Raw genomic sequence first — 26,652 nt, 5'->3', positions numbered from 1 at the left:
TCTAACATTCTAAATTAAAACACTGCAGCTGATTGAACAGATCAGGGTTTTGTCTCTAATTTCAAGCACTGATTGGTACTATGTTTGTTAAATTGATTATTTTCTTTACTATGTTTTTGAGTCCCATTCAATCTACATGAACTTTATTTAAAAAATAACTATAAAAAGTCAGCCTTTTGCTATTTTAAATTCAACTCAAGTTAGCAAAAAAATAATATAATGGCTGTTCATGGTTCTCCATCAAATCTCTGCCCACCACCCTTTTTAAGGGCACATTTAAAAGGAATGCTAACATCCCAGAAAGCTGGAACCCTGTTGTGACAATCTCGCTGTGCAAGGCACCCGAGGCTGCAGGGAGAAGGGAATGAACGCTCTTCCTCTTCCCACACTGGCTACTTCAGATGAGGACAGCTGTGGGCAGCAGCACAGGAGAAATCAGGCAGCTGCTTCCCTGCTCTGCGAGAAAAGACAGGGGCTTCACTCTCCAGGACTGAGAGTGCAGCACCCTTCCTAAACACTCAATTCAAGGGAGAAATATTAGTTAGCAAATTAAAAAAAAAATAAATTGCTCTTTGTAACCAAGTGCTGCTACACACACGCACAGAGCATGTATAACCTCTACAAAATGTATGTAAAAGGTACTTTTTTTTCCAAATTGCATCCTAAAAGAATCATAGAACGGTTTGGGTTGGAAGGGACCTCAAAGATCATCTAGTTCCAACCCCCCTGCCATGGGCAGGGACACCCTCCACTAGACCACGTTGCCCAAAGCCTCATCCAACCTGGTCTTAAACGCTTCCAGGGATGGGGCATCCACAGCCTCTCTGGGCAACCTGTTCCAGTGCCTCAACACCCTCACAGGGAAGAATTTCTTTCTAACATCTAATCTAAATCTCCCCTCTTTTAGTTTAAAGCCATTACCCCTTGTCATATCACTACACTCCCTGATAAACAGTCTCTCTCCAGCTTTCCTGTAGGCCCCCTTTAGGTACTGGAAGGCTGCTATAAGGTCTCCCTGGAGCCTTCTCCAGGCTGAACAACCCCAACTCTCTCAGCCTGTCCTCATAGGAGAGGTGCTCCAGCCCTCTGATCATCTTTTAGAAATCTATTAAAATAAATTGAACTAAAATAAATTACCAATCTGGATGTTGGCAATAGTTTCCGTCTGTCGGTCACAAAGTGGACTCACACCCAAGTGATACTTTTTTTCAATATCTCCTAAAGAAATAAAAGTATAATGCAACTATTAAGTCATCAAGTCCAGACCCAAATTGAATGATCAAACACTAACAGAGGTGAGATGTGCAAGTTGGTCGCAGCAGGCAGAATGCATTTACTTCCCTCCCCCATCTCCCAAAAAACCCAACTAGGTCTGTCAGTGAGACTAACTACTTAGTATTTTTCATCAAACAATAATTAAATAAAAAACATCAAATCACAGATTTCCTGAAGGATTAATACACTTCCTTGCAAAACCTCCTAGGCTGCCATAGAAATGGCAAATTAAGATCTCCCCCTTAGCAATATGGAAGAGCAGAGCTTAGCCTTCAGAAATTTCTCACTGAAGGCAATTTGTTGTTCTGTTACCCATCACCTTTATCTAAGAATAAACTTCACATGATTAGCACCAAATACAGCTGTCTGTTCCCCATTTGTCATATCCAAGCACAAATTAGCGTGTTTCAAGTCAGCTAAACCAGCCTTAAGAAAGGAGAAGCACACTTTACTATTATTAAAACAATTTAATAACAACAACAGAGAAAATCCACTCCATTTGCAAATTAAAAGCTTTATTAACTGCTTACATAAGTAAGTAGCCTTAACTGCATGGTAACTAAAAATCTCCTCCTGAGCTCTTACCTGCTTACCAACAGGCCTCACAGCCAAAGTTTAGATATCGAAGATACGTGATGAATACATTTCATGATTTACACAAACCAGTAGGTAAAGGCAAAGTGAGCATAACCACCCATCTGAAGCACCTTTCAGGCTGAAGAATCTATTGAACCAGCCATTCTAGGTTCAGATTTTAAGCAGATTCTTTGTTGGGTTTTAGTAATGCCTACGTGTTGCAAGTACAACCCATGAAAGTAAAAAAAAAAATCCCATACTGTACTGTAAACCTCTATTAGCCCTAAATATAAATCCCTTTATTTGCAAGCAGCTGTGACTCATAGTCGCTCTCTCCACAGTATAAATAACATCACGTACCAACAGATACTTCTACTCTTACTTGCCTTGATGGAAGAACTCCTCTGTTACTTTTTCACTCCACTGCTTACTCAGCTCCCACGTCCGACATGGATTACAAATATCAGCACACTTCAAAGCCATCTAGTAAGTTAACACACAGCATTAGATCACCTCTCCCTCCAACAGAAGCATCTGTAATTCTTTCTTTCCTGACAGCAGATTATTTTAAGTTTTGTGAATAACAAGTCTACCAACCATTCGTGCTTCTTTCTAAAGTTATGTTCTATAAACATATTTAAAAAATGCTCAGGGAACTAACTATCAGATCTCATGATCATCTCTGAGTAATATGGAAATTCAGTCAAGTCAAAGTATTTCAGGGGCGCCATATTTAGTATACGTACAGTAGACAACAATAAATTCAGAAAAAGAAACATCAAAGTAAGGAAACAGTATTTTCCATTTCTGGCTCTGAAGTTCACATTTTTAATGATGGTTTGCACAGGACTGAACTTACCTGTTTGTCCACTTTCTTTTATAGTCCACAATATAAGCCTAACAATAAAAATTTCTATAAACCTAAAGAGACTCACAAGGCTTTTGTTTTTAAAGCTTGCGAAATGTATCTCTAGCACAGCTGCAAACTGGTTCACAATAGTGCTTTCCTTTCCTGAAAGGTTCTGAAAAACATTTCACAGTTCTGAGACCACACTGGAGTCATCAGAGGAACTAAACCTTGTCTCAGAAACGCAACTCTCCTTTGGTTTAGCAGCTCTAAGTTATCACTTACCAACACGCAACATCCCTTGGGCAAAGTGCTAACAGGGAGAGAGACTGAAGTGAAGGAACAACCTTTTTGTAATGAAACAAAATGACTAAAAGATATTTCTACTTCATTTTGAAAGTAGGAGATAGTCTGGAAGAAGTAGTATTTAGCATTTTAAGTAAATTATTTTGACAGTAAAATGATGTTTTCAAAAATATTACCGAAAAGATCACCTGTAAAATGAAGTGACGATGGTTCGCATTCTCTAAACATAGGTCTCCTCTATCCAAATGAGATCGAAACATGGACAGATACTCATTTTGCTGACTGATGTCTGTGGCAAGAATGAGATCACCTATCTGGCTTTCCATCAGCTGCCTGGAATTAGTGACACCAAACATTCGAAAAGCATAACAATTAAGAACAACAGCCATCACTAGAGGTACATGTCTTATCATATTCATTATTACACTAATACAAGTCACAACCTTGATAATCAGCATTTTCACCAAACTGTTTCTTTTTTTGTTGTTTACCCTTTCTGAAAAAGTCCTACAACATCCAAAGAAACATGGGGATGTTTCATTGGCAGCTTTCAGGAAGACTAAAATAGCTTTTAGCTTCCCCCTCCCCCCCCCCCTTTTTTTTTCCCTTTAAAAATGCACAAACTAATTGTTTAAAGCTTATTTCTTGTTAAAGTAGGTGAAGAGGGTCTATTTTAAACTACAGTTGTGGTGGCAGAATGAGAAAAGGCTGCCAAGTTTAATCTAAACAGGTGCTTGACTGTATCAATACACTTCTTCAGTGTGCTCACAGTAAATGTTATTTTCCAAATATCACATTACACCATGAACTGCTCTACTCCAACGGCACGGTATCCAGGAATTCTTAAAATAGTTCATAATCTATGTTTTGCATTCAGAACTGCCATGCAATAATTTAGCTTGTTTTGCAAGGCCGTCTTAAGTGACAGCTTGCTTACATCTTCAACTAATCTATAATATTTTGTATAAACATACCTGTTTTCTAATGACATGTGTGCAAATAAGCCAGACTCTCTCAGCAACCCCACTGCTGATCTCCAGTGATGGTTCTCTAATACTGAGGTATTCTGCGAACGAAAATGGTATTCCAGGTATCAATCAATGGCTTTGTCTTAAACTAAGAGCAGTACCAGACAGTTTCATTGGGTTTTGGGGGTGGTGGTTTTTTTCTTCCCCCACCCGCCCAAGGTTAAAACTCTCAAATCCTGAACACTTAGTTAGCTTGCACATTTTTTTTTATCCCAGTGGCATGGAAACAATATCTGGATCCAAATCTACCACTAGCTAAACACATCACAATTTATACTCCTTTTCTGCACTCCTCAGACACTCCCCAATCCTGGTTTTAACAAAAAAACTGATTTTTGTCCTTACCTTATATAAAGTTGCTAAGTAATGGTTTGTTTTAATTAGGAAAGGTTGGTTAACACCTGGGTGATCTAAATCATGTGTGGCAGCTGCTATTAAACTGAGCAGGACATCCCATGGAGTTAAAGATTTGGAAAGCTGTAAGGTAACAACAACAAATGTTAGCAATGCAAGTATGCCCTTAGAAAAAGGGCATAGGTGTCACATTTTTTATTTTCTTTTTTAGTAATTAAAAGCCAATAGAAACTTAGAGAAAATTTTAATAATGTAAAACTAATATTCCACTGACTTTTCACAGCATTCCCCCCTCTGCCCCCCCATTGCAAAAGCTACAAAATTTCAACAGTGGTTTAAGCATTATTCTTTCTGAATGGGAAGGTTCAGTCTTAAAAAATGCTGGCACACAAAATGCCACTTTCTGGCTGGTAATGAAGTACTATTTCTAACTAGATCCTGTAAAAGCAGCAAATCCTTAAAATTAACTCTCCATCTGATTTACCAAGTCTGTCTGTATGTGTCAATTCTGCATTAAATACAGAGTATATTTTAAAAAAACATAAATACCTCTCATCTTACAAGGAAGAAACTAAAGCTCTGGAAGACTTGAGAACTGTTCAGAATGGATTTCTACCCTTAAGCAAAATTATATTTCAAAGTCTACCAGGAAAAGAACCAAAGGAGGAGAATCTGCCAAAAATAAGTATTTTCAAGAAGTATGAGCATGTGGATTAACTCAGCATGAAACTGCATGGACTTATTTTCACTGTTCATAGCTGTTACTACTTCTGGTTGGGAGGTCTGAGTTAAACTCAGTAATAAAGTCTAGCTTGCACTAGAACAGAGAGGACAGTTCTGCCCGCACAAAAGTGAAATGCAGCAAACGCCCTGCGAGGACAGAAGTTTATATTCCCCATTGCATTTGCCATCTATCATGGCTCACATGTTTATAATGTATTTTGGTGCAACAAAACCAGTAGCTGCATATGTTACTAAAAATACAAAGTCTATACTTGTATTCGAAGCATTACAAAACTTCCATCACAAGTATTAAATAAAAAAATGCTCAGAGCTTCCAAACTGCATGCTATAAAAAAAAAAAGCTCAGAATGTAGCAGCTCCGATTTGGCTCACTGCACCAACAATTGATCTGAGAGCAGCACTGAGAAACTGAGTGGGAGGAGTGGGCAAAGAGCCTCTGAAAAAACATCCATGGAGCCAGAACTTACTTGGTTTTACCTCAGAAGCAGAATAAAGAGCTATGCTATTCAAGAGAATACCAGATTGGTGATAATCTGCATCAAGGTAGGCAACTACTCATCTGGCTAGAGAGCTCTACAGTTTTCAGTTTAATACAGAATAGGTTTTAGCCCTGTAATTGTCTAAGACATCACTTACAGCAGACTGCCAGCAATCCAAGTAATAAGAAACACACACTCAATTAGCTCAGTTCTTTAAGATCTGTCATGCTGCCATTTTGTAGAAAGGCCAAAGAACTCCTAATGTCTTGCTACAAGGTGCCTCTAGCAGAAGCATACTATTAATTAATATCAAAGATGAGCACAGCAAGAGTAACAGTAGTTTCTGGAGGAAAAAACAACAACCAAACAAAAAACCCCCACCCCAAACCATGAACACACAGGTTTATTATTGCCAGCTCTGACTCAGGCTGTGATCCTATGTAAATGCCTTGGGACACAGCACTATGTTAAACTGCTGCAATCTTCATCAATTCCCTACTCTGGTTCAACATGAAGTCACACAAAAGACAAGGCCAGCTCAGAAGAGGGGAAAAAGAAAAGCATACTGTTAAGTGTGAACCCAAGCCTCAGCAACATGGAGATTCCTCCCTCGCCTTTTTGTGTTCAAAATGTGGGTTTTGTTGGGCTTGGGGGTTTGTTTGTTTTTAATAAAAAGTGTGTGTGCATACACACGTATGTATATATGTGCACACAATCCATTTCTATGCACACAAACACGTGTATTTCTGTATGTACATGCAATGTAAAAGCGAGCACGCTCCCTTACCTTGGGCTCTTTTAAGTAACAGTGCATGGCCTGAGTCACATCAGCAGCATGAACTGCATTATGATAAGGGTTTTGACTGTGATAATCTTCTTGAACCATAACTGCAGGAAAATAACAAATATCCAAATTTAAATAAAATAGCAATTTTTTTCAAGTACCATTTTATATGTCCTTGTTAGGCACAGGAATATGCAATATCACAAGTTACATACACATAAAAGCGTCAAAGTCAATAAATCGTCAGTTGAACCAAGATCCAGGTATAAAAGATTTTTATGTGAAGAAACAGTATTTTCTAAAGGAAATCAACTACATGTAAAGTCATCTCAGAGCAAAAATTAAACAACTTGAAATCAATATATAATCTGAGATACTTTGACTTTGAGAACTTCCTAGGAAAGGCTCCCTTTGATAATTTAACCTGTCTGAATGTTGAGGCGACCTGGAATACAAAATGAAGATGATACTATTTACCAAAGCATCAGGATGACTTCATATCATGCCTTGAAAACAGACAGTATCAGAATTAGGCACTGCCTTCCTGTCACATGAAGTGTTTTTCTTTCCCCTGCAGGAGAGTGGTCATGGGAAGCCACCTCTACATAGTTAGCCATCTCCTCATACTCGCACTCAGGGAAATTTAATCCTATATACAATTTCGAAAAGAGTCTCATTTAGATGATGGTCTGACTAACTACTCCTAGATTTAATATTGCCTATTTAACTTCTTCCTTGCTTTCCTCCTCTTTTCTCCATCTCCCTGGCTGTCTGTAAACATAGGTAGAACACTTCAAAGGACACCAACGTTAGCTTGAGTACACAGAGTAAAAGAACTACGAGTGTTAAAAAGTATGGAGGGGGAGAAGATCTGAAGCAGAGCAATCAAACTGTATTCAAAAGTTTTGCTTGATATGACACATTAGCTTTTTCAAGCAAACCTCAAAAGAACACTTTCCTGCTGACTACAGTCTGTCAGTCCCATGCAGACGAACATGCCCACAACTTCTTTTCCTACTCAGTTTACAAGCCAGAACCCTTCATGTAATTTGACTGTAATGGTAGAGCATTACTGCCATGCATCACTCACTTGCAATGAGCTGTGGGTCATGAAAAGTCAAAACACTGTAACCACTGTGTAATCTCAATAGTAATGCATAGCTGACACCTCATATGGAAAAGAACAAAAATAAGCATCTCTAGGTTCTATTAACCTGCAGTAGAGCTCCCTTTCCCCTATTCCTCACATCCCATGCATGAATGAGGATGTCTTTGGCTTATCCCTCAATTTTTTGTGGCTTTATAGGCTGTTCCAGCTACCTGGTCTACAATTTTCTTAATTTTTTTAACAAAGCAGACCTAGGACAATATTTTGATCATGGTTTGCAGGAACCAGAATTGCACAACAACCCTATGTTTCCAAGAACGTAGTACTTTGGATTTTCTCTCCCCCTGTTTGAGTCTGGAATAAGAACTTGAAAACACACAGTAGGAGGAGCCATCTCCAAGTAACCTTTGGCAATAAATATGTGTATAAACATATATATACATACATACACATACATATGTGATATATATATACACACAAAAAATAAAATGTTGAGATCCTACTGAGGACTAAAATCAGATTTCTCTCCTTAAAGATTCCAGGAAGTTCTCAAATGAAGTGAATTTTGTGTAGCACTATGGACCACTTGAGCTGTTCTAGTCTTCTGGAATTTGATCTTCAGATTACTTTGGACTTAGGGAAGAAGTGGTAGCAAAAGAAAAGAATGAACTAAGTTCATCCTAAGAAGCTGTATTTGGAAGAAAGGTTCCTTGATTGGACAGATGGACTAGGACAGATCTAAGAAATGTTTTTCTTACTGCTATTAAGTAGAAGGCATTAACAGAAAGGGAAAAATGGTGAATTTCAAAGCTAGAATAAAATTTTGCCTTCTTCCATGTCTAAACTCATTTTAGTGACATGGCTTTGAGTAGTCCATATGTAAAAACTAATGTCGTCTTTTGATAACCATTTAACTAATCCAGTCACTCCTAATTGGTCTTTCATTTCAAGTACCGTCTGTTGCTAAATCTCAACTAACCAGGAAATAAGCAAGATGACAAAGATAAAACACACTCAGTTACAATTTGAGTAGCTTAAGATCAGAATTCTATAATTATTTTCTTCATATTCCAATATATCATTCCTCAAGGTCAGCTGATCTACTTTTTTGAAACTGGAAGGAATGGAGTCCACTTTAAAACAACACAAAATGCAAGACAGAACTGAAATTTTTTAAAGCTGAAAGATAACTAAATGATGAAAACAAAAACATTCCCTTATTTCAAAGGGGAGAAAAGCCTTCCAAATGTAATTTCTCCTCTGTTAAATGACAAGCTTTGTAACCACAAAATTGTTTTGAAACTGTGAAAGCCTGCTAAAAGGGACCAGAAACTTGTTTGTCCTGCTTAGTTAAAGTATCCCACTCCACAAAATTAAATAAAAGGTACTGTCACAGAAGTACCAAAGGAAGGAAGTCTTTCACCAGCGTCTGTGTCTATGGTATGGGGATGCAGAAAGACAGCTCCTTCAGCTGTCAAGTGAAAGTACCACTTGGTTTCAATATTCTACATCGTATTTGCAATTATTTCTGTTGAAGCATTCCACTGCCGCAGTGCCAAACTTTCGAGTGAAATTGTCTTGTGCTCTGTCTATGGAGAAAGTATGCACACACCGTACACTGCTTATTTGTAGGAGAGTTTGAGCAAGCAAGAGATAGCATCAAATTAGCACTATTAAATACGGCCAAGCTGGCATGTTCAATACAGTCAGGAAACTATGTCATGAACTTCAGAAATTCAGATGAGAAGAGAACTGAAAGTGAAAACAAAGAAAGGAGCTGTCTAGACTTTCCCAATAAATACATCACACATATTCCTGATTATTTAGATTTAATAAATACAATACAGCATCTGCTACAAAACTGCTAAACTTGGTAATACTTGCATGGAGATTTTATACTCATAGAAATTCACAGCGATTGTCTCAATCAATAGAATTTAAATCACTGCACAATCTGGACTGCATAAGTACTCTTCAAACCTTACTGTTAAACTATAACCAGCACTTCAGTTAAGGTATAAAAATGCGGATAAACAGCAATATTCATCATAATAAAAAGCTGTATTTACCCAAAAATCTACGAAGTTTCATCGTATCTAACTGGAAGTGTTCAATTAGTCCATGAAGATTAAACAGATGAAAGGTTAAGCTGACTAGACTGTTTCCTAAAAATAAGATGAAAATACTAATTCATTGGAAGCCATGAAATCAGTGACTCTTTCATAAGAAATATATTATTTCAAACAAATTGGTCACAAAAATTATACAAGCAAATTTCTCTACACCAATTTATGATAAATATTTAAATCTTACTGCATGACAAGATCCCATTAGCTATCTCCTCTAGTAATCACCAGTCCGTTTGCATAATTTTAATGCATTCACCAATTGTCCATTGTCAACTAATAAGAGGAAAATGTTACTGAACATTAAATAAGCAACAGGCTTGAATGTGCAAACCTATTACAATGGCATTCAACTATATGGTATGTTGCACATGATTTTTATAAACATACAGTTTAAAACTGAATATGAAAATAACCAGGAAAAAGCTAACCAACACTATCAATTAGTGTACATTGTGCATATGCTCTCATTTTCATCATGTATTTTGCTAAACTACTCCTTATTTCACCAAAAACTCAAAAAGTTTTAAGTTTCTCTAGGAAATGTATACTATTACAAGCTTACAATATACTTCACCTACACATAGCTATAATATTACAATCACTTGCAGTGGTAAAACAAGTAAACCTGTAAGAGACAGAGAAATAGCTTGCAAATGTTTATTTGAGATAGCTTGCTTATTTACTCTGCAAACAATATGAAGGGAGAGATAACTCAGTTCTGGTACATTGACTCTGACAATCTTCATACAGCAGGAGTTAACCCAGCACAGACAGAAACTGAGGTACAAAAGGACAAAAATTTTTTGCTAAATCTAGCTTACTACCTGGCTTGAAGTACTTGCGTGTGCACACCACCTTCTCGCAGTAAGATACGTAATTCGTCAAACAACATTTACTGAGTAGCTTGTTTCTTACAGGCTCGTCCAGGGCAGTTCATCAAGCAGAGTTTTATATATAGCATTCTCCCCTTACGAACTTTCAAGAACAAGGCTGCCTGTTCAAAACATCCTCCTAAAATGACTAAATTAGGATGCAAAGAGGATGGTATAGAAAGGCTTCCACAATAGAAGCTGCGCTGGTAATATTGAAAAATGTATTTGAAAAAAGCATATTTAAAAGGTAGAGAAGGCCTCATATAAAAAGGATTATTTCATATTACTCCCATCTGATAAATTAATCTGATACAAACTATGCTTACAAACAGGTTAACTTGCACACATAGCTTTTTTTCATTGTTAACTAGTCTCAAGTTTATCTATCTATATAAATATTCTATGTGTAAAAATTCTTGCTGTTTTCATTTTTATATCCATTTGTGTATTAAATCAAACTGTGAGGATACTACTTTTATACTAGATTAAGATGAGCATTGCTTCAACAAAACAGGAGAGAAAATTATCTTTTGGTGCCATATTTTTCCTTCTGAACTTAGCTTCTGTTTCTTTCTGCCAATTTTAAACACTCTAACTGCAGCTCTGCTACCAGCTCCATTTGACTGATGTAAAACCTGCAAGAGCTGCCCTCCCTTCGCTTTCCACACTGGCACAAATGTCACCGTGATGCTGGACTCGCTCATCTCCTCATCCTATTCCTATTCAAAACTCAGCTTCCATTGCTGTGATGATAATACAAAACTTCACCCTGCCCACTGCAGCAGCCCTCCCTCTTCCTTCCCAGCTTATTTACAGATCTCTTTTCTAACTGGCTGTCCATAACTTATCATAGAATGGTTTGGGTTGGAAGGGACCTCAAAGATCATCTAGTTCCAACCCCCCCTGCCATGGGCAGGGACACCCTCCACTAGACCAGGTTGGCCAAAGCCCCATCCAACCTGGTCTTAAACGCTTCCAGGGATGGGGCATCCTCAGCCTCTCTAGGCAACTTCTCCAGGCACCTTCTCCAGTGCCTCAATACCCTCATTGTAAAAAAAAAAAAAAATCCTCCTAGTATCTAATCTAAATCGACCCTTCTTCAGCTTAAAGCCATTCCCCCTTGTCCTATCACTACACTCCCTGATAAACAGTCCCTCTCCAGCTTTCCTGTAGGCCCCTTCAGGTACTGGAAGGCTGCTATAAGGTCTCCCTGGAGCCATTTCTTCTCCAGGCTGAACAATCCCAACTCTCTCAGCCTGTCTTCACAGGAGAGGTGCTCCAGCCCTCTGATCATCTTTGTGGCCCTCCTCTGGACTCGCTCCAACAATACTTTGATTTTTTTTTAACCAACTACTTCTGTAGTTCCTACCGCTATATGTAATGGGTGCATTAAACTAACTATAATATTCTCTTCCTTTTATATTTTGTGCAAGATATGTGTACAGCAGCTTCTGTCTGCTCAACTCCTAATTCTTTAGGTATTCTATTATATATCATAATTATAATGTGTTCATACTAACATGCCTTCTTATTGTACTGTAAAGTAATAGAACTATTCTATCTCACATTAAATTTATCAGAAAAATACTTGTTGAATATAAATTACAACCATATAAATTACCAGCACTGCATAATTAAAGACTAGGTTAGCAGAATTCTTTGTACATTTATATCAAATTACTACTTCAAATTACTAAGGAGAACAGCAACCCAGAAAGTACAACACAAGGGCCTCTTCTACAAATCAGTGATTATTATTGGTACTGACAGTAATGGTGTTTTAACAGCGTGACCAGGCAAACTAGGATTTAGATGAAAGATTATTAAATCAAAAAGTATTACCTGATGAAATTTGTGCTTTTTAGTCAACAAGCAATCACATACCGCAAGGTAAGAGCAATAGTTATGCTAAGAGATAAAACACAAATGAAATAGCAAAAGTAAACTCACCATTTGTCAGTCTATCAAAAAGAAAAATATCAAAATTCCAATTTCCAACCTTCTCCAGCATACACTGAAAGAAAACACAAAAGCTGTCATTTTTTTCTCAGTATATGCCTATCTTCCCCTAGCCCGGAGGAGTATTTACAATTTCAGAGACAGATGCAAGTCTTGGGATTTCTACACAAAAAATAGTATTGAAAAAATAATTACATTTGTCTGAAAACTGGAAAAAAAATTAAAAATACATGTAACAAATTAAAATTCTTCCACTTTAATTTTTGCAATGAGCTAGTAAATTAATCTCTGTATAGTGCTTTACCTCATTTTTTCTCTTTCCCTTGTTGTTTATAGAAGAGAAATAACATCTAGATGCTTTACTAGACACAGGAGCCAAGCTTTTAATTTCCGTTTTAAGAAACTTGCTTTTGAGTTTCCACCTCACTGAACTAGCACTTCTTCACAGCTGCTCCACATGAACTGTTCTCCCGGCAGCAGGGATGGACAAGAACAGCAAACAGCACTTGAGGCCTCACCAGAGTTCGGCAGTCATAGTCTCTGCCTCCCCTACCTCTACCAGAAATACCTGTCCAGCACATTTTACAACAGATACTTGCCTTCTATTCTCATTAGATTGGCAGAGCTGTATTGTGACCCAATTATACATTCTAGCTTTTCTCTACCAGCCACTAAAACTCCGCTACCAGAAGAAACAGGAGCATTAACAAGATCTTTTTACTATTGAATTACATGTACATTTTTAAAATCCATCCCCCAAGGCCATCTGATTCTTCCTATATCATAGCCTGATCGTGTTCAGCACGGCTACGTTCATTGTATTAAAAACAGATTCCTTTTCCGCATCAAGATTCTGAACAAAAAGAACTACATCCAATCAGTAAGACGACACAGCCTTTGGGATCCTGAATAGCCTGAATAACCTTTACCTGCTCACCCCCCTTCACCACTATCCATCCTCTGTCCCTAATACTTGGAGGACAGCTACTTGGATGAAAGGCGTAGTACTGCCCCCTCTTCCCAGTACCTGCTTTCCCCGCTTTACTGCGGCACACATGTAATAGAGCTATCACACTTTGCTTTTCTAGAAGAATTGCCTACCAAAGAAAAAGTCAGTTTGGCATAATAATCTTCTGATAAATCCATTTACTGCATTTTATTGAGTTTTCAGTAACAGGTAGTCACTCTTCCAGATGTTTATTAGTGAGGTTAGACTAAAAATGAAAGGGAGGGATAGTTGTCCAAATTGCTCCATTGCACTTCTTAAATCCAGATACATTTTCCTTTCTTCAGTTTGTCTTCAATTATTCAAGTGCATCCTCCATTGACTAGAGTTATTAAAAAAAAAAAGCTAGCCACATAAGCTCTAAATATCATCCCAGTGAACTCGTGAGCAGTAAAGGAGTTTGTTACAAACCATGTAATTTTGGCTAGACTTTATTAAGATAGATATATATACACATACACACACATAAAAAAAAAATAAATGCTTAAAATTAGTATTTGGTTGCACTTTTAACACAAGATACAGTTATATACTAGCAAACATTTTAAAAAACATGCTTAAAAAATAAAAGTCAAGCAACCAACCTTTGCTTGTCCATTATAATCATCATCTAAAATGTTTGAAGAATTTGGAACAGTGATACCACGGAAAAAACGGGAAGATCTCAGGTATCGCTGGAAACTAAGCAACCGTCTCACATTTCTTGCAGACACAGAGACCTCGATTTCAGAATTTGCTATAAAAAACAAGAAAATAAACACTCTCTCTAAAAAACCTTTACCAAAAAGAAGACTGTTCAGGGAAGTTTGGTACAACAAAGGCAATACAATTTTTTTTGTGTATCAAATGTTTTAGTCACAAATACAGATATTTTTATTAACAGTAAGTAGAGAGCCATGGCTTAGAAAAGTTTTCTGTGTGAGCACCCTGTGAAGAAAAACAAATATTTAAGTCACAGCTTAAACTTATCTTTTTTAAGGAACTCTGTTATTCAAAGGACAGAAATATTATGGAAATTGTGTAAAAACACACACAGTACTGCAAATAACTTTTCAGAAAACTGCTCTCACATGGACACATCCAATCTGTGTCACTAGCAAACCTCACAGGATATGTACACCACCAAGAGAACTCGGTAATTGTGTGTTGATACAGGAGTTACAAGTAGGTTTCAAGCACATACAAGTAACTTTTACACAGATTTTAAAGCTCAGAAATTCTCTTAACTTTACTGGCAAAGTTTTAAACACACTCAAGTGATTTTGGTGTTTTTGCAGATAATTATGCTCAGAACCTCTCCTCTGCCAAGCAAGTACCACATTTACTTTCACAGCATATGTAATTCCCTTATTTTGCTTTACTCTTATTAGGTTAACTGGTTTATTCAAATGACTGATGCTATCTGATGTTCAATTCCACTTGATATGCTTGAAGTGCTTTAGAAACCTGAAGATCAAACTGCGCACAGCTACAGTTTCTTTGCAACGGGCCGGATATTTTCATTCCAAAATATTTAAGGCCAAACTTGGCCTTTACTTTCTTTTCAGCAGTACCCCCAACAGCAGTTTTATATAACCGACAGTCAATAATCTCAATATTCCATCATTCTGCCCAAAGTGACTTATGTTTAAGAAGGGGCAAAAAAAGAGAAGGGGCAAAAAAGAGAAGGGGCAAAAAAAGAGAAGGAAAACAGTATTAAGAAGTCAAAGCAAACATGCTCTTTTCCAAAAATGCAGATCCTCAAAACCAATGTGAGCCCAACTTCATAGTACAGACCCCTTGCCCTTTCAAGAACAAGGCATATTAGAAGTTGGTGAAGCAAGCAGTTACACATTTTGTTCTTAAAGTCAGTCTAAAATACTGTACAGGGGAAGGTGTGGCCTTGTTAACAACCTCAATTAAAAACCTCAGTGATTTCTAGTAAAAGCAGTTTAATTCTACATAAAATAAATCTTTATCCATATAAATTCTTGTCTCTGCAGAAGTTCCAACATCCTTTCTGTTCTACATGGACTCGTTAATATATTAATTTCCAATCTACACTAATAGAATACCCCTGAACAGAATTGACAGTTGCACAAGCATAGAGTATCTAATCAAACACAGCAGCGTTTCACATCAACAGTCTGCACTAACAGAGATTAAATTGTCAAAACTGGAATATTCTTTCAGCCATGCCTGAAACACTTCATCAGGATACTAAATTCCCATCGGTTTCAAAGGACTAACACAGACAACTTCACATGAAATTCTCTTTCTTCGAGTCATCATGCTTAAGACCTCTGAAGACACTGGTACCTATATATCCCAGTTACGTAAGCAGGTGTACTACATATGATAAAGGTTGCTTACAAAGCAACATCCACATGTACAGCAGGCAAATAAATAGATTTTGTCGTGCTGCATTACTCTACCAATATTTCGAACCACATTCTTTAAGGGGAGGCTACAGCCTGAGCACTGCCAGCCTGCAGAAGAGAGAAGCAGGGAGCAATACAGCTGTTCCCGTTAATGGAGCCTAGACTTCAGGTAAGAAGCTCCACCGCCCCCCCAATCTTGATCCAGTCCCTTAAAATCCAAATTTCAGAACAGAAATCAGTAGATTTGAAATAAAATACATAAAATGGGTACATTTAGGTCATAAAATTATCTAAAGTGCCCACAAAGTCACATAGAAAATCGAGGAACTTCACTAAATCTCAACAAAACAAAATATTTAAGTAGGAGAAATCAGCACTCTTCTGGAAGCACAGATCGTTTTCTTGATCATAAATATTCTTTTACAGATCTACAGTTCACAAAAATCTACTTCTGTTGTCATGCTACAAATGAGTCTCCCTGTCACAGATGCCACTCGTTAATCTTTGGCAGAACAATATGATATAGGTAATACAAGTAAAACAATGGCTTTTGTCAGCAAAACGCACAACATCTATATTTATGTTCGTAAGTCATTTGCGGGAGTTGCACATGTTTTTGCTTCAGTATTTTTTCTGATGATGTGAGTAGAGAGGCAAATGAATTACTCAGTTTTCTGTGAAGCTGAACAGTCATGACTCTTTACTTTGCAACATGCTATTGAGACACTCATCTTTAAAAGTATTTTTAAACTCTCTTAATTATCATCAGTTTCTATAGTTCGTAAACCACTACTCTTACACATTAATCCTTCTTCTCCCCCTTATTTAACAAAAAAAGTAAAGAAGAAAAAAAGAAAAAGAAAAGAGTATGGCTCCAGCTGATATAATTCAAACAGCAAAGCCTACTTCATTCCAACTTTCCTGGCAGCAATGCTGCTATCACAGAATTGCAGAACTGAGGTAGTAAAGGACCTCTGGAGATCACCTGGTCAAACTCCTCTGCTCAAGCAGGGCCACCCAGACCACATTGCCCAGAACCATGTCCAGGCAGCTTTGAATATCTCCAGGGAGGGAGACTCCACAACCTCTCTGGACAACCCATGCCAGTGCTCAGTCACGCTCACAGGGAAAAAGTGTTTCTTGATGCTCGGAAGCAACCTCCTGCGTTCCAGTTTGTGGCCATTGCCTCTGGTCCTGGCACTGGGCACCACTGGAAAGAGCCTGGCTCTGTCCTGTTTGCACCCTCCCTTTAGGTATTTATAAGATCCCCCTGAGCCTTCTCATCTCCAGGCTGAACAGTCCCAGCTCTCTCAGCCTTTCCTCATCAGCCCCTTAATCATCTTCCTGACCCTTTGCTGGACTCTCTCCAGCATGTCCATCCCTCTTGTGTACTGGGGAGCCCAGACCTGGACCCAGCACTCTGGATGTGGCCTCACCAGTGCTGAGCAGAGGAGCAGGATCACCTCCCTCCACCTGCTGGCAGCACTTCTCCTAATGCAGCCCAGGACACCATTAGCCTTCCTTGCAGCACGGGCACATTGCTGGTCCATGTCCAACCTGGTGTCCACCAGGACCCCCAGGTCCTTCTCTGCCAAGCTGCTTTCCAGCTGGTCAGCCCCAGCCTGTGCTGGTGCTGGGGGTGTTCCTCCCCAGGGGCAGGGATTTACACTTCCCTTTGAACTACTATTTATTCCACATGTATAGCCTAAGTTAAGTAATAACAGCTTGACCAAACGCCTTATCATTTAGGTCTGCAATGACTAGACTAACTTCCAAATGAGATAAGAGAATTTGAGCCCTGTCAGCCCTCTGCATTTCTGGAACACCTAATTGAGGGGGACTACACCAACCCAAAAACTAAATTGCTCTCTCTTTAACAGCTAAAGATTTGCTATGGGACAATTCAGAATAGGTGAGTCAGATGTGGAGGTTTGACAGGTGATTAATTTAAAAGGGAGGCTGAAAAAGAAAATAGCTAGCTTTCAAGGAAGGGGGGAGGGAGGAAAAAAAAAAAAGAGATAGGTTCTTCAGCTGCAGGAACACTGATATCATCTGTGCTTGCAGTTTCCTCTTCCTCACAGATAAATTATTATGAAGGATACAAAAATCAACCGCTTTGTGGTTCTGGCAGACCAGCAAAGACAAGTTCATGGGAAGGCCTGGTAAACTGAACAATACAGTTGTGCAATGGAGACTTGGTATTTCCCTCCTGGCACAAGCAGAATAGTCATTCCCTTTATATGCATGATTAATAAGAGAACGTCAGCCTACCCTCTTCTATCATGAGTCACGAAACAAGATGCTAATTTCAGAGACCTAACCAAAGCAAGGTTCAATCATGGATTTATAATGGAAAAAACAGAAGGTGAAGAGTGAATTACATTTGCTCAAGAAAAAGCACGCTGCAAACACATCCCTCCTCCCAGCCCAAACATCCTTCATTTCATTGGGAGCTTTTCAGTGTGCTAAATGCCTTTCTAATATCCAGTAGTGACCATTTGCTCTTAAGAGATAAGGACAGTTTAAGGCCAAATTAGAATGAGCAAACAAATAAATGTTAGTCATGAGAACTGAAATGGAATGAAAGCAAAGTCAGGATGTTGGGCATGTTAAGAAGGAAGCTACAGCATTCAGAAGCGCCTTCGATGCATGGAACCAGAAGACTGAAACTGTAGGGCCTTTGTGCCTAGTCAGCAGCAGTATTAGTTACTTATTTAATTATTTATTACATCCAAGTTATTATTTTATTAAAATGATTACATTCTTGTTTCTAAGCATCTTAAGTGAGATGCTGGTATAATAAAAAATGCCTTTCTCTAAAATAAAAAAGGAGTAATTCTGTTTACTAACATCAGTTGTTTTGCTAATGTTATGCATATACAGCAAGAAAATGAAATAATGCAAGTTGTCTTCATGCAACAGATTTCATCTGTATTTCAAGCCACTTATTTTAATCTCTCTTCCCACTCCCAATCTTTTAAGTGTGTTGTACTTCATGAAAACCTAAAAAAAATAATTTTAGCACATTTCACAGGGATATTAAATATTTATTTTTCTCATGCTGAAATGAAAATACAAAATAGGTAGAGAAAAGACAAGTGACAATCACTTACAAAATCATAATATACTGATATATTTATTCTCAGAATTTTTGCATCTTTTGTCTAGTAAGGACAGACAACAAAAGGAAGAATGTCAACTTAATTATGGTTTGGTTTAGTTTTTTATTAATGGAAACCTTAAATCCTAGCAAAATGTGTCAATTTTCTTTTAAGGCAAAGATAAAGACTCACAGCCTCTGATGGGGTCCTGGTTGAAACAAGGCATAAGAACTATACCTCCATTTCTTCCTGTTTACCTTTTGGGCTGTAGCAGGGAAGTTATCCATGACACAAATAATTGAATGTTGCTATTACCAATAGAAAGAGCTTAACTGAGGATCTCAGTTATCACTGCCACTAACAGAAAAAGGAATTTTAAAAAAATATATATTTGAGAGGATGGATCTTTCTTATGTTTGAACATGAAACCTGAAGTTTGAGGTGTATAGGCCCACCAGAGGAGGTGCTTTCCTAAAAAATTCAAGAAAATCTCTTATTTTCATTGAAGTAGCCTCTCAATTTTTCCATATTAAACCTAACTACACGATTATCATTTTTACATAGCAGATACTATTACCAAACCTGACATAATAGCTGAAAGTTTCCACTACCCGTAAATATATGTTTGAAAGAAATATTCATTTTCACATGCCAATTATAACCGTATTTCTAAGGCCTTCCAGGATACAAATAATTTTCTATTTATCAAAAATTTGAAAGCATTACCTAGCATTTCACACCACTAGAGGGACCCATAAGCATTCTAATTTCGCATCTATTCCCACCAAAACCATTAAGAAATGCATTATGTTAGATCCATGCACATTTAAAAAAAAATTAAAGTCCTGTTATTTAGCTCTTCATTAAGTATTCCACTCATGATTTGCATTTAAAAATACTTTTAAGACATTCGGTACTAAAGTGGTATATAAAACCATGATTCTGTTTGGAAGATAATTGCAGCAAGGATTTTAGTTACATATAAAGACTACTGGTGTCTAAATTACCTTATACTTCCTGTCTTCCTTAGAGCCACTCTGAAAGCCTGCTAACATCATTGTAAGGCACTATACCCCCTCTTCTGCTTAAAAGCAAAAATTAAGCCAGACTGTTTTGTTTTTAATGTATCATACTTCTTTTTTTCCCAAATAATAACGATCACTGGAACATATGCTGTGGGTTAAGGATTAGTTAAATAAACATGGCTTTGCATGTGTCTTCTGACTGAGTGGAATCAGAAAAATTTGTTAAGTTTCAAGAAACTCTAGTAGTACCATAACTAATAAAAACCCTAGTAGTTTTTAATAGATCCTCCCTGATAGAGGGCAACTGCCAGGCATCACCAACACCCAAGATAACTCCTTTACTGAAGGATCTTACAGAATGAAATACTGCTGTAGCAAAGTATAAAGCCACAAAACAGTAGAATAATTTAGGTTGGCAGGGATGGAAGAGACTTCTGACAGTCCTTTGGTCCAATTCTCTGCTCAAAACAGAGCTAATTTCAGAGAAATTATTCAAAGTGCAGGAATTAGAATTAAATGCCAATTCCCCAATGGCACTGTAAGCCATTACACAGCAGCAAAAGTGTAAAGAGAGCACCGTGAAAAGGTATCTAAAGGATTCTACTCATATAAGTCTCTTGAATTTTGGCTCCTCTTAATATTTCTGCAAACACCTCAGGAAGGAAACAAAGTAAATTGAACACCACCATTCCTGTGCTGGACTGCATAACGTTCTGCAATTATCTTAGGACTAGGAAACGGCATAGACAAGGCATATTCTTTCCCTACCAATTTACTGAATCATAACCCCAGAAATTCTGCAGTTCTGTACTTGTTTTTTTTCCACACCTGAATCCACCCAGTGGACAAGGCAAATTCTGTAGCTCACAACAGCATAGTGTGAACTAACAAACCTCATTGAAGCAAAATATTTAGAGGAATATCATAAGAAAACATATATATCCCTTACAAAAATGGGTTATGCTGTGTTAATCAAGATATTGATCTCTTGAAGAACAAGCACACCACACGATTCAACTCTATTTCCCAAAAGAAAGATAATATATTCCAGACCATCACCAAATCCTTTTCTTGGTGTCTTCCAGGAAAACACCATTCTTTGGTGTTCTAGAAATCTTCAGTTCTACAGGAATGGAATAACAGAACCATCAAGTAATCCTTTTTGGCTATTCTTCATCCCCAGAAATGAAAAAAAGAATTCAAAAGTAACACATTGTGATTAACAGAAAAAGAATATCCTTTAAGAGTCTGTATGACTGTCAATACAAAAGTCAAACTGGGAGCAGAGATGAAAACAAAAGAATTCTCCCATACTTTATGCCAAATTATCCAGCATTTAAAAAAACAACCCACTTCAAAATAAGCCACTTGGAGAAGGAACACACTGGAAAGGTTCAAAAGAAAAGGAAAAAACCCTAGAATGTGTCAAGCCACTTGGAGAAGGAACACACTGGAAAGGTTCAAAAGAAAAGAAAAAAACCCTAGAATGTGTCTGTGTCGTCTCCTGAGGTCAAACTTAACTCAGCAATAAAACACTCAGTGAACTGTACCAACTCCAGAGCACACGTGCTGTTTTACAGAAACTTGAAAAGAAGAAATTGTAGGTAAAATAACAATCCAGGATAGCAAAAGACAAAAAAAGAAAAAAGAAAAAAACCTATCTGTCCTGCATTCTCAATTGGAAGCTTTACTCTGAAATCTTCCTTAACCAAGCTCACTTCAAAGTTCACTTTTTACTTTATATTCACTGTTTTCTTTTGGCCGAAGCTGTATTTAGGACATTCTCTGTGACTTCCCCTTGTGTGACTGCATTCTCCACACTAAACTGAAGCCAAAATTTCTCTCACATTGAGGAAAACAATATATTTCAAGAATCTGGATTGTGAATAATTAGATGACAATTTCAGAATGCATCCTTCACAGAAAGGCATCTTTTACAGAAATCTCTTGAGTACAAGCTTTTCACTCCTCAGTGCTGGTATTTTCACAGGGAAACAAATACTTCATTCACCCTATGACCACACAGAAATCTTCTTGCGTGACTTTATTCATTATGAAACTCACCCTTCTTCACAGTAGACTGTTGAACAAGACAGACAATTATTCTTAACCAGATTCAGCTAGGTAATTCCTCTATTTTCTTGAAACAAAAAAGGGCATTCAACTTCGTCTGGACTATACTCATTTTATCTCAACCTCTAGATGGTATTGTCAAATCAGGTGCTGTTACACAAAGATTTTCCAAATTGTTTAAGGCAATCAATTTGGATTTGAACTCTTCTCTCTCTTTGGCTTCTGGCCTCTCACCCAAGGGAAGTCTAAATTCACTGGCCCATGTAAACATTTTCCAATGATTTGTGAGCAAAAAACTGGAAAGTTCAAAAAAACACTGCAAACGGTAGACGCTGACATCTTTGCCAGATCTCAAAGTAGCATATAAAATGTTCCGTAATCTGCGATTTCCAAGTAAACGGTCTGAAGCTTGTATACCAAAGATAAACTCTGGAATTTCTTCATGTGTTTGTACTCTTCAGAAAGAGAATTACATTTATCCATCACCTATAAAAGTCACTTAAACTCTTCCTTTCTTGTCTTTCCTTGCTAAAAAGGCTTCATATAAAACTAAGGAGAAGAACCATCTAAGTCTCAATAAAATCTTATGTTCCCATCACATCGTTTTCTCTCCTATGCGAGGCACTGTACTGTATGCAAGCATCAATTTGATTCAAAATTGAGTCATTCCTAAATACTTAAAGAAACATACTGATTAACTCAAAAAACCCTTTCTTCTTTCCAAGATATTTTAACTCACAGATGTGACATATTCAGTTATCTATAAAACACAAAATAGAGCCACACGTGTTGGCAATATCACCATCTCCCCATAGAAACATGCTCAGACTAGAGTGGCACAAGAGAATTCTTAATCTTTTGACAAGATCTCATCTATTCTGGTGCAGATAATACAGAAAAAGCAAGAAGAAAAAAATGTTTCCTCGCCACAAAACCAAAATATTTATTTTTTATCTGGTTATTCCAGACTATATCCAACAGGTCTTTCCTAAATAGGAGTTTGAAAGCATTGATTTTAAGTTGTATCTGCATAAGACACTTCCCAGTATTTTTTCTGTTATCTTAATTACTTACTTTAGCTTCCCTTTATTCATTTTGCCTTCACTTCCTCACTATAACATACTGTACACAGCATTCGCTGACTGGTTTTTTTTTCCAGATGAAACAGTGAGTGATTTAGGCACATTATATATTCTTTTGTTTGTGCAAGCTAGAAAAACCTCGCAAACATAATCAAAGCTTTTAAGTGTCTGTGTGGTTTTTTTATACATATTATTATATACATATATAACAACAGACATTATTGACAACCTCTTGATAGCAAGAAAACAAAACCTAAAATTTTATTGCTGGTTTGCTATTTCTGGAAAAGGGAATATTTTTATACCGTCACTTACCAATTCTTCCACCAAAGATTTTGTTTGGCATTAGCTTTTATCAACGTATTCTGTCAAGATTGCAGACTGAATTAGTATCTACGATGTCTTGAGTGATGCAAAAAACCCCAAAACCCCCCTCAAACTTAAAGAGTAATCACGTTAACTGTAGTCTATTTGTCAACCAGCAGAGAGCAAGAGTGGTTACAACCACTGCAATCACTTTTTCAGTAACTTTCCTGAACACCACAGAGGACATGCTGGGTTGGAGGACAGTAAACCGCCAAACTCCCTCCTTGTTACCTGAGGAGTGAAAAGTAGATCCAGTGCTCTATATTCAACTCAAAATATTAAAGTGTATGCAATTTACTGTGCAACTGTGAAATATGTACACCCACTGAACAAAACCAGACCATTATATTTAAGGTAGAAATTTACTTCTCAGGAAGAAAGTTACGTGGCTGCGCTCTCCTCTCCAAAAATGGCGGCTTTTCACTGCTAACCTGAGTTTATGCCCATGGTCCCATACAGACATAATCAACTGACCACCGTAACACAAAAACTGCTAACTGATGTCCCGATGTTAACCAGCTACCAACCAACACGAAGAATACAACCCTGACTTGTCCCATTCATCGGGAAGCAGTCTTGTTGAAACAAAAATTTGCTTATTGAGTTATTCCTCCTCGCTAGTTCCTGCGATTAGCTATAAAAATGTGACTACTGGAACAACAGATAACATAGAAGGAAAACTACCACCCAACACACTTAGTTTGATCATCAGTCAAATCCTGCATTTAATAATTCTCAGATATGACTCCCATACCACCATCTCTAGCAACAACAACAAAGACATTTTTCCAACAATCACTTTAAAATCACATTTCCTAGAAAGACGTTACCATTGAGAATACTTCTAGCCAATTTAGAAACTCGAATATTTGTGTGCCAATTACAGAACTCTGGGATGAAGATGCAGACACTGAGCTTATAATCCTTAAGAAGAAACAGAAGTGGTCTTAAGAACTAAATAATAACAAACTTTACTTTGGTAACACTAGTTGAGGTAGCAAGGAAAAACAATGTTATGAAACAAAAGTGATAATTTAAAACAACAACAACAACACAGTAGCTTCCTGAAAATAGAGTAACATACTTAAAATTCAGTATTCTTCAAACCTACCAATAAAATACTGGGTTAAGAGGCTATTAATAATATATTGGAAAAAGAGAACTGGTCAGTAGATTATTAGCTGGACTTCCTGAAAGACATTCAGCTTCTTCACAAAACATCATTGACAGAAAAAAGAAAATAATGCTAAACAACAAAAGTTAGCTAAGCAAAATACAAAACGGCAATAACGCTTCAACACTGTGAATGACAGCCAGTATATAAGTCATCTGCAAAACAGGTAAGCAACGATCTTTAAAGTTAGTGGATAGTAGAAGGACAGTTACAGTGAAACTTTACAAACACCATGAAGGAAGCATACCCATGCAGTATTGATGTTCAGTATGCAGCTGGGGGGGGCGGGGGGAAGCCAACATTCAGATGGTTTAGTCTGCTTCAGCTGCAGAAGAGACCCTTTTCACTCCAGTTTTTGCCCCAAGCAAAGAAGAGCCAGCTGGCTTGGCTGGCTCCTCTCACATGCTGTCTATTGCTTAGATGGGTGAACGTTTCTCAGCCGTGTAGCTCTATGTGACAAAATCCTTCTGGAGTTACTGGGAGGAGGGTGGGGAGATCTTAAAAATGAGGTCAAATCTGATTCCCACAACTTCTCTGTACCCACAGTCTGACAGTACGACACTAAAACTCTTTGGCTTAAAGCTATAAAGGAAACACTTATCAGTACTCAATTAGTATTGCAGAGAAAAAGAAAACATTTTACTGATTTAAAAAAAAAAATCTGTAAATTAATAGATAATCTAGTGATACAGTGAGAGATGGGGCTGAATTCCTTACTGACTTTGAAAGAAATTCTGCAATGTCGCAGGAGTCTAAAGTCAAAGAGCAACGCTGCAATAGGCCATAATCCTGAAGCGCAAAAAAATCCGACTATAATATGGCAACTCTGAGAAGTGCCACAGCAGCTGACTCGAGAGGGAAGTTACAGCCAAAGAATTTTTTGGGCCTCCTAGCAACATTCTTTGCTGTCATCAGACACCACAGTTGATGTTGCTAAAAGTTGGTGTCTGTGCCTGAACAAGTAGGGGCAAGAAGAAAGGGTGTGAAAATCTTTTTCCTGATTAGTCATGATCTGCCTGATGCACAATCATCAGGATGGAAAGAAACGGCAGTAATATCATCCGTGACTGCATTTTAACAGGTAGTTCTTTTAATATTTCTCTTTGTATTTTCCCATACAGCATGAAATGCCACATATAGATACAAAAAGACAGTTATGTAAATTCATAAATTGCATGCTATTGCTACAGATAATTTTTATTATATTCAATAGAATTATCATGACTTGAGATGGAATTCTTACCCTCTTTATTGAAAAAAATCAGTACAGCATACTCTTCAAACTTTGTTTTCTCACCTATTTTATGATACTAACCTTTGAATTAAACTAAGAATTTAAGAGTTTTAAATTTAAGCAGTGATCTATTTTTAAAGAGTAACTTCAGATAAGATCAGAATATAAATTAGATCAGAATATTAATTAGATCAGTTTCTGCCACTCATTTTTATTAATAAGGTAATTACAATAACCACACTTGTTACCATGAAATAAGTTTTGCTAAATCTCTCCATTACATTCAGAATACTTGGAATTGTGCTGATACAATGTTGGTATAGATGCTTTATGACACTTAATGTAAGAATTAAATCCCCTGCGCTTTTGCTGCATATTGGTTTGGTGGTTATTGAAGCTTTTATATTACATCAACTACTGACACATTCAGTTATAACAATATAGATGTAGAGAAAAAAGTGAAATTATCTGAAAATATTCTTCTTGTAACACCTCTGAGAAAAAATGTTTCCTAAAACACAATAAAAAAAATTGAGTCTGCTCTTTTTCTTATAACACTAATCTTTAAGATTTATCTGTATCCAAAAAAATTTAAGTTCTAGCTACATGTTTGAGTAAATGTAATGTTAATTGATTATGATGAGGTCAAGAGTACTGACATCTAATATAATTCTCTTCAAACATCATCCTGGACCAGGCCCTTCTGCCGCTTTATAAAAGCAGGAAAGTATTCTTCTCAACTGATTGCATCTGCCAAGCAAGAACTTGGC

At 37.3% G+C, this 26,652-nt stretch overlaps 1 protein-coding gene across 6 annotated transcripts in view; it reads right to left on the bottom strand.

Annotated features, from left to right (window-relative positions):
- PDE7A (phosphodiesterase 7A) overlaps window positions 1-26,652 on the bottom strand; it is an 80,010-nt gene that overhangs the window by 1,903 nt on the left and 51,455 nt on the right. For 5 of the 6 annotated variants that reach the window (XM_054817979.1, XM_054817981.1, XM_054817984.1 and 2 more), the window contains 9 exons: window positions 14,052-14,203; window positions 12,453-12,516; window positions 9,571-9,666; window positions 6,397-6,497; window positions 4,378-4,509; window positions 3,979-4,070; window positions 3,193-3,337; window positions 2,238-2,334; window positions 1,138-1,218 (listed from right to left, as the gene is read on the bottom strand). In XM_054817979.1, coding sequence (XP_054673954.1) covers window positions 1,138-1,218; window positions 2,238-2,334; window positions 3,193-3,337; window positions 3,979-4,070; window positions 4,378-4,509; window positions 6,397-6,497; window positions 9,571-9,666; window positions 12,453-12,516; window positions 14,052-14,203 — 960 coding nt within the window. The remainder of the gene's footprint in view (window positions 1-1,137; window positions 1,219-2,237; window positions 2,335-3,192; window positions 3,338-3,978; window positions 4,071-4,377; window positions 4,510-6,396; window positions 6,498-9,570; window positions 9,667-12,452; window positions 12,517-14,051; window positions 14,204-26,652) is intronic. The other variant, XM_054817982.1, reaches the window with a different exon arrangement.

Source organism: Grus americana, chromosome 2, assembly GCF_028858705.1.
Source record: "Grus americana isolate bGruAme1 chromosome 2, bGruAme1.mat, whole genome shotgun sequence".
Classification (NCBI taxonomy): Eukaryota; Metazoa; Chordata; class Aves; order Gruiformes; family Gruidae; genus Grus; species Grus americana.
Note: the sequence above shows the minus strand (reverse complement) of the source record. Positions and strands in the feature narration are given on the sequence as shown.